This window comes from Acomys russatus, chromosome 2 (genome assembly GCF_903995435.1).
Source record: "Acomys russatus chromosome 2, mAcoRus1.1, whole genome shotgun sequence".
In the NCBI taxonomy this organism is placed as follows: domain Eukaryota; kingdom Metazoa; phylum Chordata; class Mammalia; order Rodentia; family Muridae; genus Acomys; species Acomys russatus.
Genome location: NC_067138.1, coordinates 21,377,258 through 21,390,430, shown reverse-complemented (window position 1 = coordinate 21,390,430; position 13,173 = coordinate 21,377,258). Strand labels below are relative to the sequence as shown.

The 13,173-nt window shown below is 36.9% G+C and overlaps 1 protein-coding gene across 6 annotated transcripts in view; it reads left to right on the top strand.

The window, feature by feature from the left end:
• C2H8orf34 (chromosome 2 C8orf34 homolog) overlaps positions 1 to 10,083 on the top strand; it is a 426,915-nt gene extending 416,832 nt beyond the window's left edge. For all 6 annotated transcript variants that reach the window (XM_051159058.1, XM_051159051.1, XM_051159035.1 and 3 more), the window contains one exon: positions 9,990 to 10,083. In XM_051159058.1, coding sequence (XP_051015015.1) covers positions 9,990 to 10,069 — 80 coding nt within the window. In that variant the 3' untranslated portion in view covers positions 10,070 to 10,083. The remainder of the gene's footprint in view (positions 1 to 9,989) is intronic.
• Positions 10,084 to 13,173: the final 3,090 nt, after the last annotated feature.

Below are 13,173 nucleotides of genomic sequence, written 5' to 3'. Positions count from 1 at the left end.
TCGTGGCATTGTTTGTATCACTGAACTACCTAGTACTTTGTATTTTTCTGTATGATATTACATTTAAGAATTCAGAGAAGACCCCCCTGGGCACTAACCAAGGACAATATAAGTAGTAAACATCGAACCTCTACTCTGATCTACCAAATGGACAGAACATTCTTCACAATTATATGGAGAGCAGGGCCTGACTCTGACATGAACTCTGGTTCCTCATATTTGACCACCTCCCCTTGGTGGGGAGGCCTGATGGCACTCAAAGAAAGAATAAGCAGGCTACCAAGATGAGACTTGATAGCCAATGACCATATAGTGGGGGAGGAGGTCCCCTTTGGTCATAAACCTAGGGGAGGGGATAGGGTGAGAACAGGAGGGAGGGAGGAATGGAAGGATACAACTGATGGGATAATTGAGTTATAATCTGAATAAATTAATTAAATGGTGCCTCACATTTGACAATGTCCCCTGGAGGGGGAGACCTGGTGGCACTCACAGGAAGGATAGCAGGATACCAAGAAGAGACTTGATACCCTATGAGCATATACAGGGGGAAGAAGTCCCCCTCAGGAACAGTCATAGGGGAGGGGAATAAAGGGAAAATGGGAGGGAGGGAAGAATGGGAGGATACAAGGGATGGGATAACCATTGAGATGTAACAAGAATAAATTAATAAAAAAATAATAGTTTAAAAATCACTCACTTAACAAAAAGAATTCAGAGAAATAGCCTTACAATGTTCTTGACTTTCTAGCAGCTTAAAATATTTTTGTTCTTTACTTTTGAACATGGTTGAATTATTAAAATGTGCTACTATTTTTTTTTAAAGTTTATGTGTATATGTATTTGTGTATGTGTGCCTATGTGTATGACACAGACCTGTTGAGGCCAGAAAAAGGCATGAGAACCCCTAGAGCTGCAGTTAAAGGCAGCTATGAGCCACTTGGTTCAGGTGCTGGGAGCCAAACTTAGGTTCTCTGCAAGAGCTATATCCACGCTTGACTGCTGAGCTATCTCTCTGGCCCCTGGTAAGTGATTTCTATATGGAATGTCATTCGACAGTTTGTGAAAGCTTTGCCCTCTCCCACAAGTCATATAGAAGCATTCACACAATCTTTGGAGCATTGGCTGTGGCACTGACTCTAGTTTCCTATGCAACTGAATTCTGACAGAAACATTCTGCACCACATATAGATTTTCCTCAGACATAGAGTCAGCCCGCTCCCACAAGTCACACAATCTTTGGAGCACTGGCTGTGGCACTGACTCTCGTTTCCTATGCAACTGAATTCTGACAGAAACATTCTGCACCACATATAGATTTTCCTCAGACATAGAGTCATTTAACATCGTTTGTTGAAATTTCACAAAAATAAAATTCTCCCCTCACCAACTTAAAATATCTTTGGGGGCTGCTATCCCTCCATCAAGGCTAGCAATTTAATACCTAAGAATTATAAACCATGCTCTAATGAATCAAATCAGGTGTACAAAATTAGAAACCATTTCAAAGTATAATAATGCTGTCACCAGTCTATATATTGAAATTAATAGCTCTTCATTATTTTTACATATATTCAAGAAAACAAATGAGACAGAACTAAGGAAATCTGTCTAAACTAACTTCCCTAAGGTCTTTCAATTGAGAGGCAAACTAAATTAACACAGGTACCAAGGACCCAGCAGAGTGAAGGCCTTGCTTTCCTCTATTCATGACTGAGCCTCATTACTGCAATCTTACATGACAGTAGAAGGACTGAGAGCTCCACAGATAGACAGACCACGAGGCAGAAATTTCTGGTGGAAAGCTGGGCACCAATGACAAAACATACACCTGGAAACAGATGGTTCTGACAGTAGAGGCTGGCCTTGCTCTTTTTCAGCCCTTCTTCATTTAAGACCCATGGCTTAAAGGGAAGTGTTTCTTGTTTGTCTAATTCTGTTTTCATATTGCTTTTATTTTATGTGTCTGCTTTAAATCATTTGAGATGTGTTGATACTGCACAGGTGATCCAGGATATGACTAGCATGAGAAAATTGTTTAGAAGCAACACATTCCTGAACAGCAATGAGAAAAATCAGTTCTGTCATTAGCAATAGTTTTCTTGATATGTCTACTGTGTGGTGTTGGCTATTTTGATGGGCATATATTCCATGTCATTGTCGACTATTCGGGCAGGCAGTATTGTATTCATCACTATGAAATATATGTTTAAAAACTCCTAGTGTGGATATGGATTTGTTCTCTTTCATGTATGTTAACTTTTGATTTGATTTTTAAATTTCCTTGTTATTCATTTTACACAATTTTAGAAGTACACTTTTCTGATAAATTTGAATTTTTAGGAAATACAACTACTTATTCTTAGCAATAAGTTTGCATTAATTTTCACATCACCTGGCATTGGTTAGTGTTGGTGTAAATGCTCTTTCTTTCTTTAACTTTTAAGAAATTTTGTATTCACTTTTAACAGATAAGTCTATTAAAATTATTTACATCAATGTGGTTGCTAGTAAAAAAGCTAGATCTAGGTTGACCATATGATCCAGCCACACCACTTTAAGACATATTCCCAAAGGACTAGGCATTCTACTACAGAGGTACTCACCCAGTGTACTCACTGCTGTTCTATTTTCAATAGGTTGGAAATGGAAATAGCCTAGATGTCCATCAACTGATGGAAGGATAACAAAAAAAAATGTAGGGTATTCATACAATGTAATATTATTCAGCCATAAAAAAATGAAATTACAAAATTTCCAGGTATAAATGAAAATAATCATTCTCAGTGAGATAGCCCAGACCCACAAAAACAAATGTCACATGTTCTCTCTCATACGTTTTTATGATAGCTTTCACTCTTTAGATAAGCGTTTACATTGGAAAGTACCCATAGAATTCATGGAACTAATAAGGGACCATGCATGTAGATTTCAATAGATGGGAGATGTGATGAAATTGAATATTTTTATTCTCATTACAGACGTTTCAGCTACTTTTGTAAGTGTGTTTTTTATAAGACACGTGACTGTCTTAGGATTTCTACTGTTAGCATGAACACTGTGACCAAAGAGTAAGTTGAGGAAGAAAAGATCTATTTGCCTTATAATTCCATATCACTGTTTATTATTGAAGGAAGTTTTGACAGGAACTCAAACAGGGCAAGATCCTGGAGGCACAGAGACCACAGAAGGGTTTCTTGTTTGCTTTCTCTCCATGGCTTGCTCAGATTGCTTTGTTATAGAATCTATTACCACCTGCCTAAGGGTGGGCACATTCACAGTGATCTGGCCCTCTCATATCAGACACTAATTAAGAAAATACCCTACAGACCTGTCTATAGGCTGATCTTATGGAGGCATTCTATCAATTGAGGCTCCCTCCTCTCTAGTAACTCTAACGTGTGTCTAATTGATGTAAAACTAACCAACATAAATAAATTAGGAAACTTCCCATAAAAAGAGGGGTTGATTTTTTGGTACTTAGAGGGTCAGAGGGTCAGAAGCCATGACTATCATTGTGGGAAGCATGGCAGCATGTAGGCAGACATGGCACTGGAACAGCAGGTGAAGGCTATTTGACACCTTTGCCCAGTAGCACAAGGCAGAGAGAGCTAACTTGGAATGGTGTGTGCTTTTGAGACCTCAAAGCCTGCCCTCAGTGACATGCCTCCTCCAGTCCTTTCTCAACTGGTCTGTTGACCAAAGACCACATATTCAAATATCTGAGTCTATGAAAGTCATTTCCATTCAAACCACCATAGCCTCTCTCATTGCCCTGTCCTCTTCCTGTGAAACCCTTCTTCTTCTTCCAAGTCTCCAAGTTATTTTCATGGTGTGTGTGTGTGTGTGTGTGTGTGTGTGTGTGTGTGTGTGTGTCTGACTTTAGTTAGGTTAGTTTTAATGATCATGGTTTGTATGCTATTTGTTGTAGCACAGAAATTTATCCACAGCTATACCGTTTATAAAAGTGGCAGCACGTCCTACAGCAAGCACTAACTATCAAAGTGTCCTCAGGGAAGGGTGGGTCCTCATGAGCCCCTCCCATGCCATGTTGAAATATTGATAAGTCCAATCTTGCTCAAGTCTTATGTGTGCAACCACAACTGCAGTGACTTCATGAATATAACAGCCCTGCTACATGCAAAAAAAAGTGTTTATTGTAGCATACTTCCCTATACTTTACCCTCTCCATATTTCTGTTCTTTTTTTTATAATGTTCCCTGAGCCTTGGTGGGGGAATTGCTATAAGCATTCCATTTAGGGTCATGAATTCCACTGTAATTGACTCTTGGCACTTTGACCAGGTAAGGCTGTTGATGAATCTTCTGGCATTATTAAAGTTAGCCTGGAGGGAGGAAGTTTCAAGGTCAGTTTCTATTTGATTTCTGCATATTTTGCCCAGAGTGCCATATCTTCAGCTAGATGGCTTTATCATCAAGCTCTGGTGGGCAGCTTAGTGTATCTTCCAGAACTCCTGACCAACAATGTGTAGAGAAGTATTGTATATCTGCTACTATTATGTGGCTTTTAAGAACTTATGAGCCTCCGAGAGGATAGTAACCAGTAGATTTTCTTATTGTTTTCCAAACATCTTTAGTGTTGGTCATCCCTCTCTGTCATAAACTCGTATACCTCTTCCACTTAACCAGTTCTAGCTCCAGAATAAGGGTTCTCCTATTCCAGTTTGATGGCACTTACCCTAGTCAAAATAGCTTCTACTAAAAAAAATAATAAATGACAACACATCATATGAGCATGAGAGGAATTAACTGTCATTATTCATTGTTGGTGTGAATGGAAACTGATGTAGCCACTATGAAAACAAGTGTGGAGGCCCTTCAAAAGCTAACAGTAAAACTTCCATGTCACCCAATGCCTACCACTCCTGAGCATATACACAAATGACCCCATATCCTATTAGACACGTTGCATATCCATGTTCACTGCTACTCTTTTCACCATAGCTACAAAATGAGACCAGCTCGATTTCCATCTGAAGAATGGGTAATGGAGCTGTGGTACAGATGCACAATATAATTGTATACAACAGTAAATAAAGGCGAAATCTGTAAGAAATAGATGAACTAGAAATTACACTGACTAAGGTAACCTAGGCCTAGAGAGACCAATGCTGTGTGTGCTCTCTCATTTGCAGATACCAGCTGCAAGTCCTCGGTGTGCTTAACTTGGGGGTGACTATAGAGGCCAGGGCTATAGACAGGAACAAGATAAGGTTTAAGGAAGAAACCTAAAAACAGAGCTTAAGACATCTATAATTTTGAATAAGTCATCAAATGTTCTGAAAGAATTCTTATTTAACAATAAATTTGAAAACTCCCCTATACCCTAGCATAAAATAGAACCACCTAGTGTATTTGTAGAGTCTTTTTAACACTAAAGCATGTCAGTACACTTTAGAGTATTTGACATTTTAAGGTCTTAAGAAAACAAAACCCCCCAAAAACACCTTTTAAAAAGGTGAGAAAAGAAAGAAAACCAACATGTATTGAACCTTAGTTTTTATATGCAATGTAAGATATTTTATAATCATTCTGGAAATGTGATCAGTGTGGTGGTTTAACTGGGAATGACATGTATTGGTTTCTATGTTTGATTAATTAGTCCCTAGTCTGAGGAACCATTTGGGAAGGATTTGGAAGTGTAGCCTTGTTGTAGAAGGTGTGTCACTGGGCGTGGTCTTTGAGGTTCCAAATGCCCACATCATTCCATGATTAGCACTCCTGCCTCACTCCTTCTCTATCCTCTCAATCAGATATAAGCTGTCAGCAACTGCTCCAGTGCCTCTCCACCTGGTTGCTATGCCCCTCCCCAGTGGTGGCCATGGACTCTACTAACCTCAGGAACTTTAAGCCCCAGGTTCAATGTTTGCATTTCAATTTTGCCTTTGGTCACAGCGTCTTATCACAGAAATAAAATAAAATAAAAAGGATTTAGGCATCACTTACCACATGTGAACTTGAGTTGTTGGGCTTGAAAATGAATTGCTAGTCCCTCATTGTGCACATCTATGTGAAGCTGTAATCAGTAAATGCCTCCAATTTCTATATTACATTAATGTTGTCTCATGTATTTGGCCACCTGTTGCTGATGCGCTACTCCATCTTAGAAAGATTTAGAGTGGATTAACAAGGTCATTACATCTTAATTTAGTAACGAGCATTACTGTAGAGTGATTGTGTGTAAGTATCTATTAGGTGTGTTTTTGAAAATATTTTAAATTTTTTACATATACACTTATATTATTAAACGCATATAAAATAAACTACACACAGTAAGAAGAACCACAAAACAATCAGGAGTTATATTAATGTTACATTCACAGTGGTTTGGCTATTTTTATTTGGTAGCCTTGAAGAAAACATATTTCCTATCTTGGTGAGGCTAAACTCTGCTAAGACAGGGTAACCACCTCCTCAATAGTTTCTGTCCCACAAATACGTCTGTCAGATATACTGGGCCAGAAGGCTAAAGTTGATGCTCCAACGTTATAGAGAGTTTGGGTGACTGTGCAGCCAGCAAACTGTCTCTGTCATTTTGTTTTTTTTTTTTTTTTACACTTTGGACGCTGCTAACCTGCATTTCCTGTTTACTCGGGTAACTAATTTTATTCCTTCCCAAGTCTCTAATGGAGTTGAAGACCAGATAGTTTAGTTTTACAATTAAGCTTACTTGTTTAGGGGTTAGGATGTTTTTAGGTCTAGATAGACGTTTTAAGTTGATAGAGATGAGATGTTCGGTGTGTCTTTTTAAACCCGATGTGTGTATATTTGGGTGGGGGTAGTGTTAGAAAGGTGAAACATGCAGGGATTGTCTGCACTGATGGTGCAGAAGAGCAGGTACTAGCAATGCTTAGGCTTTAATTTCAGAAACCACTAGAAGTAGTGGGGTACCACCCATATCACATGAACAGAGGTACCTCATGACAAACGTGGCTTGTTCAACTGCACAATGCTCTAGCATTGTATTTTGAATGATCTTAAGCTATTAAATAAATTGTATATAATAAAAAAAAGCAACCAAGATAATGTGTATTATTACTTTGATTTTATAAACTAACCTTTTAAAAATATTCACTTCACAAGAATATTTGAATTACAATGTACACTCTAGCCTAATCTAAGGCTGTGTGCTCTACTTAGGAATGTCTCTACATCTATGACAGCTATATTTGTTACTTTTCTCACTGCTGTGACAAAATACCTGATAAGAACCAACTTAAAGGAGGCAATTATTTTATCTAATGGTGTGGGAGGGTGCAGTTCATTACGTAAGTGAAGGCATCATGGAACTCACTGTGCTGTGATGTGAGTATAGGACTGGGACTCCTCACTTTACCACAGTCCAGGAAGCAGAGACAATACAGGAAGTGGACTGAGACCATAAAACCTCAAGAACTATGTCCAGTGACGGACTTCCTCTCATTGGCCTCTGCTCTCCAAGGTTCTAGAAACTCTCAAAACTATGCCAACCATCCCTTATAAAGGGCATCTAACATTCAAATTATAATAGAAGCTAAAAAACTATACTGTGAACAAATGTGCATATGCATAGCATAATGGGAAGGATCATTCCACAATGCATTGTGTAGCATAGGAAAAACACAAGAAAATAAGGAGAGAAAGGCACAGAGACACTAATACATTTGGGCAAGAAATCTGGTTTTAATAGAAACTCCAACTTGATTTCATTATGTTTACATTGTGTTCCAAATTATTATCTATGAGGAAAGTCATCCAGAAAATTAAGGGAGGCATATATGATAAACATAAAAATTAGATATTTGACAGAATAAAATAAATATTACTTAGTAATTACATCAGGCATGTCTTCAGTCTCATAGTCAGCTATTAAAAGTAGAACAACTGTTCAAAACATACTGCCAAATTCCTTCAAAATGACTTGTTTTGAAATGTTGACTAAATAGCTTAGAACTGTATATCATCTTTAGTATAATTAAACATTGTTCAAACCAAAGACATGGCTTTTCTGTGTTATTCTGAGGCATAAATTAAAAGTGACATCCTCTTTCATACTAGGACACAGAATATTATCCATTGTTAGCAATTAAAATGATGTTTTTTAATTTGTACCATTAATAGACAATTTTTTGCCTTGACCATTGCTTTTATCTAATTAAAGAGTTAGTCTACTAAAAAAACTCAGTCTTCATTCTCCTACGTTACATTATAAATACTCATTAAGTATTTGCTTATTAGCTGCCTGTGCCTTAAAAACTAGCATGTCTAGTTAATAAACTTAATGAGAGATTATGTGGTTACTTCTCAGTACCTTTAATATCTTCAAGCTCTAGTGCGTATTCAAGCATGGAAAGAATAAGAATTCATCCAAACTCTATAACATGGAAGCCGTCTAAAAATATATCACATTCTCCACCATTTCCCACTCTCCACTTCTCCTACACTTCAGTACTGTTTTCATGTCTTTTATATCTCTCCAAGTCAATTGAATTTAAAAACCATGAAAATGCTAAATGTTCATTCCTTGCTGATACTCCAGGGCTGCTTTGCTTCTTGCAAATGATGAGAAATGTTAACCTACTTATGATACGATTTGGATCCTAGTCTATTGAAAGCATAAATCATGCTTTTGCAAGTTCACTGATGAATTATGTAAAAATGACTGAATAGTCAATGTCTTCTGCACTCTAGTTGAAGCAGATACTTAATAAATTTTTTTATTCCACTTATAAATATATCTAGTGAGTATGTGTGTTTTAATGTGTAGGGATGCACATATATGTATGGATATGTGTGCACATATGAATCTGCATATGGAAGCCCAAGAATAACATCTTTTTCAGTCCTCTCCACCTTTTTATTGAGACAAGACCTCACATTCAAATCCAGAGGTCACGGATTTAGCCAATTTTAAATGCCAGCTTGTTCCAGGAATCCCCTGTCATTATGTCATATACAGTGGGCTAGGATGATAAAGGTGAGCCATTGCATCCATTTGCCTTTAACATGGGTGCTGAGAATCCAAATTCTGGTGCTCATGGTTGCACAGCAAATACTTTAGCCATTGACCTCTCATGAGAGCCCTTAATGGAATCCTCTACAATGAATGCTCCATGAAGAAAAAAAGTTTTTGAGTAGTTTTGATGACTGTCAAGTTAATTCCTTTTACTGTCCCATTTATAAGTCTTTTTAATAGACAGTTGTGCATTTTGACCCTTTAAAGAGCAGACATAGTATAATGTTGTCCAAAACCCTTGGGCAATAAACAAAATCGTAGATCATCTATCATAACACTCAGGACTGGTGTTCCTAGAGCTGCCAAGGATTCTTTTGTACTCTTCCCCACTTTCTTCCTCTTTAAAACATGTCTTCCTTCACAGCTTTATATTTTCTGATTTTTCTTCATTTCCTTTTTTCACTTTTTTTTGGAATAAGACAATCATGTCCCACCATCCTAGTAGTCATTATTCTCCCCTTTCTTTAGAGAACAAACCAGTCTCCCTTTCTGCCTCATGACTTGTTTAGGGAAATGCCATTGCTTGTAATATTGTGAGGCCCCTGTTATAAATATGGTTTGTTATTTCATGTGCACTACCATATGTAAATCTCCAGCTTTAGGACAATAAAATTTTCTATATTTTATAGCATCATAATATAGTTTACATGGCTATTCAGTTTACCTTGTCTAACTCACACTAAGGCTCAACCACTGACTGCAATCTAGATGGGGGTCTTCCCCAGGATATGACCAAGAGAGCTATTTTCCTCTATATTTGATTTAAAAAAACTTTAAAATTGAAAGTGACTGGGCTACAGAATGATAAACTATACAGTGTTAAATGTAAAATGCCGCTGTCATTCTGTACATACTGTAGGTGCAAGTTTGATATTAATTGTAATTAATTTTCTTGAGGAACAGGATAAGCTAACAGAAATTTTTAATTTTTGTCTAGATCTAGTGTATTACCTCTTTTTCTTTCCATTGTACAGGTTCTGCTGATCTTCTTTGTGTCCCATGTTCTTCTTGTCCTACCCTGGCCTACTCTGGTATGTTTGCTCAGGGCATTTAATACCAATGACAGGTAATTGTAGTTATTCTCTGAATGCTCATAGCTCAGATTGCTTAAAATACACACTGCTTAGGATTGCATGAGAAAGAACGTTTGTGTCAAGTCGTCTTCCTTCTTCCCTTCCCTTCTACTTCCTCTGCTCTTTGTCCTTGAACAAATAACTTCTAGAATCTAACTTTAGAATCTAGATGGGTATGAGATGAAACCACACTTCCCAACTGTGCTAGACTCCGTGTTGCCATTGATTACCTCCTGGAGTTTCAGAACAGCAAACACTACATTCTGTGAAGTGTGTGCTTTCTGGTGTGCAAAAACTGTACAGCAGACATTTTAAAATATAAAATAAAGTTCAGAATTATCTTTTCTTGACATATGTCAGAAAGAAGCAAATGAGTTGTGTTTCCCTTTCATATCCTCCGAGTTGCAAAATGTCAAATTAGAAAAAACTTTGAAATATTCTACCCCTCTCTTCACCCACGGGTGCACTCTTTTCTCAGTACCCCTTACATGTGGCTATTCAGAGTCACTGTGGACCCTGGAAAAGGGGGCCTCTCAGCAGCTGGAGTCTCCCATGGTTTTCCTTTGGTTTTGTTCTGCCCTAGCTACTCATTGACATGTGAATTCCATATTAGGAAATCACTTGAAGAAAATCTTTTCAATGCATTTTATATAGCTATCATAATAGTCCATTCTTCTCCATATGTTTTAAATGAAATATGAAAAGTTATACTACAAAACACGAGAAAGTTTTTATAGCAAATGTGGAAAGCATATAAAAGTAGAAACAATCTAGTTTCCAACAACAAAAGTTAATTTTAAATTTATAAATTTACATACTAGAGAACTTTGATTCTATTAAGAAGCATCAGATATATAAATGAACATTCAGTCGAGTGGTGGTGGCGCATGCCTTTAATCTCAGCACTCGGGAGACAGAAACAGATGGATCGCTGTGAGTTTGAGGCCAGCCTAGTCTACAAAGCGAGTCAAGGACAGCCAAGGCTACACATAGAAACCCTGTCTTGAAAACAAAACAAAACAAAACAAGAACACTTATATATTTGAATACATAAACACACAAATACACACATACATCCTGATTTTGATGTAAAGATTTTTTCCAGTATTTTTATAAAAAGAGATCAAGTCATAGGATGAAATGTTAAATATAAACTAATTTATGTTATGTAAAATATAGGCACAAACATAAAAATTCATATTTATTGAATATAAATGATTAGGAAAATATCCCTAATGTTGTGTTTTGTAATATGACAATTGCTTTTGTTTTTTCTATCATATTTATATAATGAAAAGATATTATATAAATTATAAAACTCTTTAAAATCTTTTCTTTGAAAATGTGGTAAAAAGAAATCCTATCTTTCTTGCTCCCAGCTTTGAGCCCTTCCAGTATTCTTTGTGTTTCAGTCCATTTTCACCTGTCTTCCACAGAATGACTTTACCATTAGATCCACAACTGTTAAGGCCATTTCGTCTTTCAAATGATCTTTGCATGGTACATAGTTATACTACCCTTCATTCCAAGAGCTCCTGAATCTCTGTCACTCTGCTTTTTAATATCTAATAAGTGGATTTGGAAATATACCAGAAAATAGCATATCACAATTGTGGGTGGCATGCCAAACTGTTTAGTTTACCGTTAAGGAATGTATGGAAGAGGAAAAAGGCATGGACAGAATAGATAATGAACAATCTTCTGGACAAAATCCTGATGATTAAGCATTGTTATGATAAGTCCATGCACCAGACAATTCTGATTGAGGGTCAAGAGAGTGGTAGTCAAGGGTGATAGGAATTAGTCAAAAAAAGGAGTTACCTGGGGTTTATTGGAGTAAATAATAAATTCTGGGTAAAAAAGAAAGAGGTACCAGGCATGGTGGCACACACCTTTACTCCCAGGACTCAGGGAGGCAGAGTCAGGTGGATGTGAGTTCAAGATCAAGCTGGTTTACAAAGCAAGTCAAGGACAGCCAAGCTGCCAAGGCTACAGGAAAACCTTGTTTTAAAAAACTAAAAAAGAAAAGAAAAAAAAATGGATTGCTCTGCAATCCTTTCTCCCTTCGTTCCTTCTCTCTCATTAAATAAATATTTATTGAAAAATTTGCTGAATGCAAAGCATTTCTCCAAGCCCTGTGAGCAGTGTGGAGATTGATAATTTTCTTCCAATATGTTTATGTCATAATTGGTGAACCAAAAAATACTAGATATAATTATGACACAATGCTTAAAAATACAAAATAACAATCCAATCAGAATTTTATGCAGATACCAGAACTTACATACTATTAGAAACATGTGGTTTATGTAGGTAAGATCAATGTATGCTAAGATCATTGCCATAGGAAGACGTTATGCAGAGTAGAAGAAGGCACTGAAGTCCTAGTCTCTCCTTCTGATATGAGGCTCTATCCATGCGTTGTTGAATGCATTTTCCTTTCTTTCTCTTCTACAGGTCTGTCTGCAAAACAGGCAAAGGAAGTTTCCAGCGATTAAGGAGATGATAGCTGAATGAATCCTTACATATGTATAGTCCCAATTTGATAGACTAAATGTAATCTCTAAAGAAATGTTATTTTTCTAATATCAACAATAAACAAGCATTCATGAAGGAGGGAGTGCACCTATGTATAGTCCAAGAACACTAATTTAAGCAGAGAAATCTATTGGTCATCAAATCTAATACCTTTCAATCTCATCATTGTCTAGGGTTTTTGTTACTTTATATGTAGTTATTAAATTAATGTTTAATATATGAAGTGTTGCCTGACTCAAATACTTAAAAATTTCTGGATTTTAACTTATCTAGGGTTTCCTACTTCTCTTTTTATAACAGGATCTCATCTTTTGGATTACAAAGAATTACAGTTGCCCACATGTGCCAAGATACCGCATTAGTCCTGGGCACCAGTTGACTGTTCGGTGTAAACTCTCTGAAACAGGAAGAAGTTTATCCCCCACCATTGCCCTAACATGATTATATTCATCCATGCATATTAAAATATGACTGACATGTTACTTCAGTAAAACAAAACAATGAATAATGAAACGCATGCCCTCAGAGCATTTTCAAGGAAAATGAC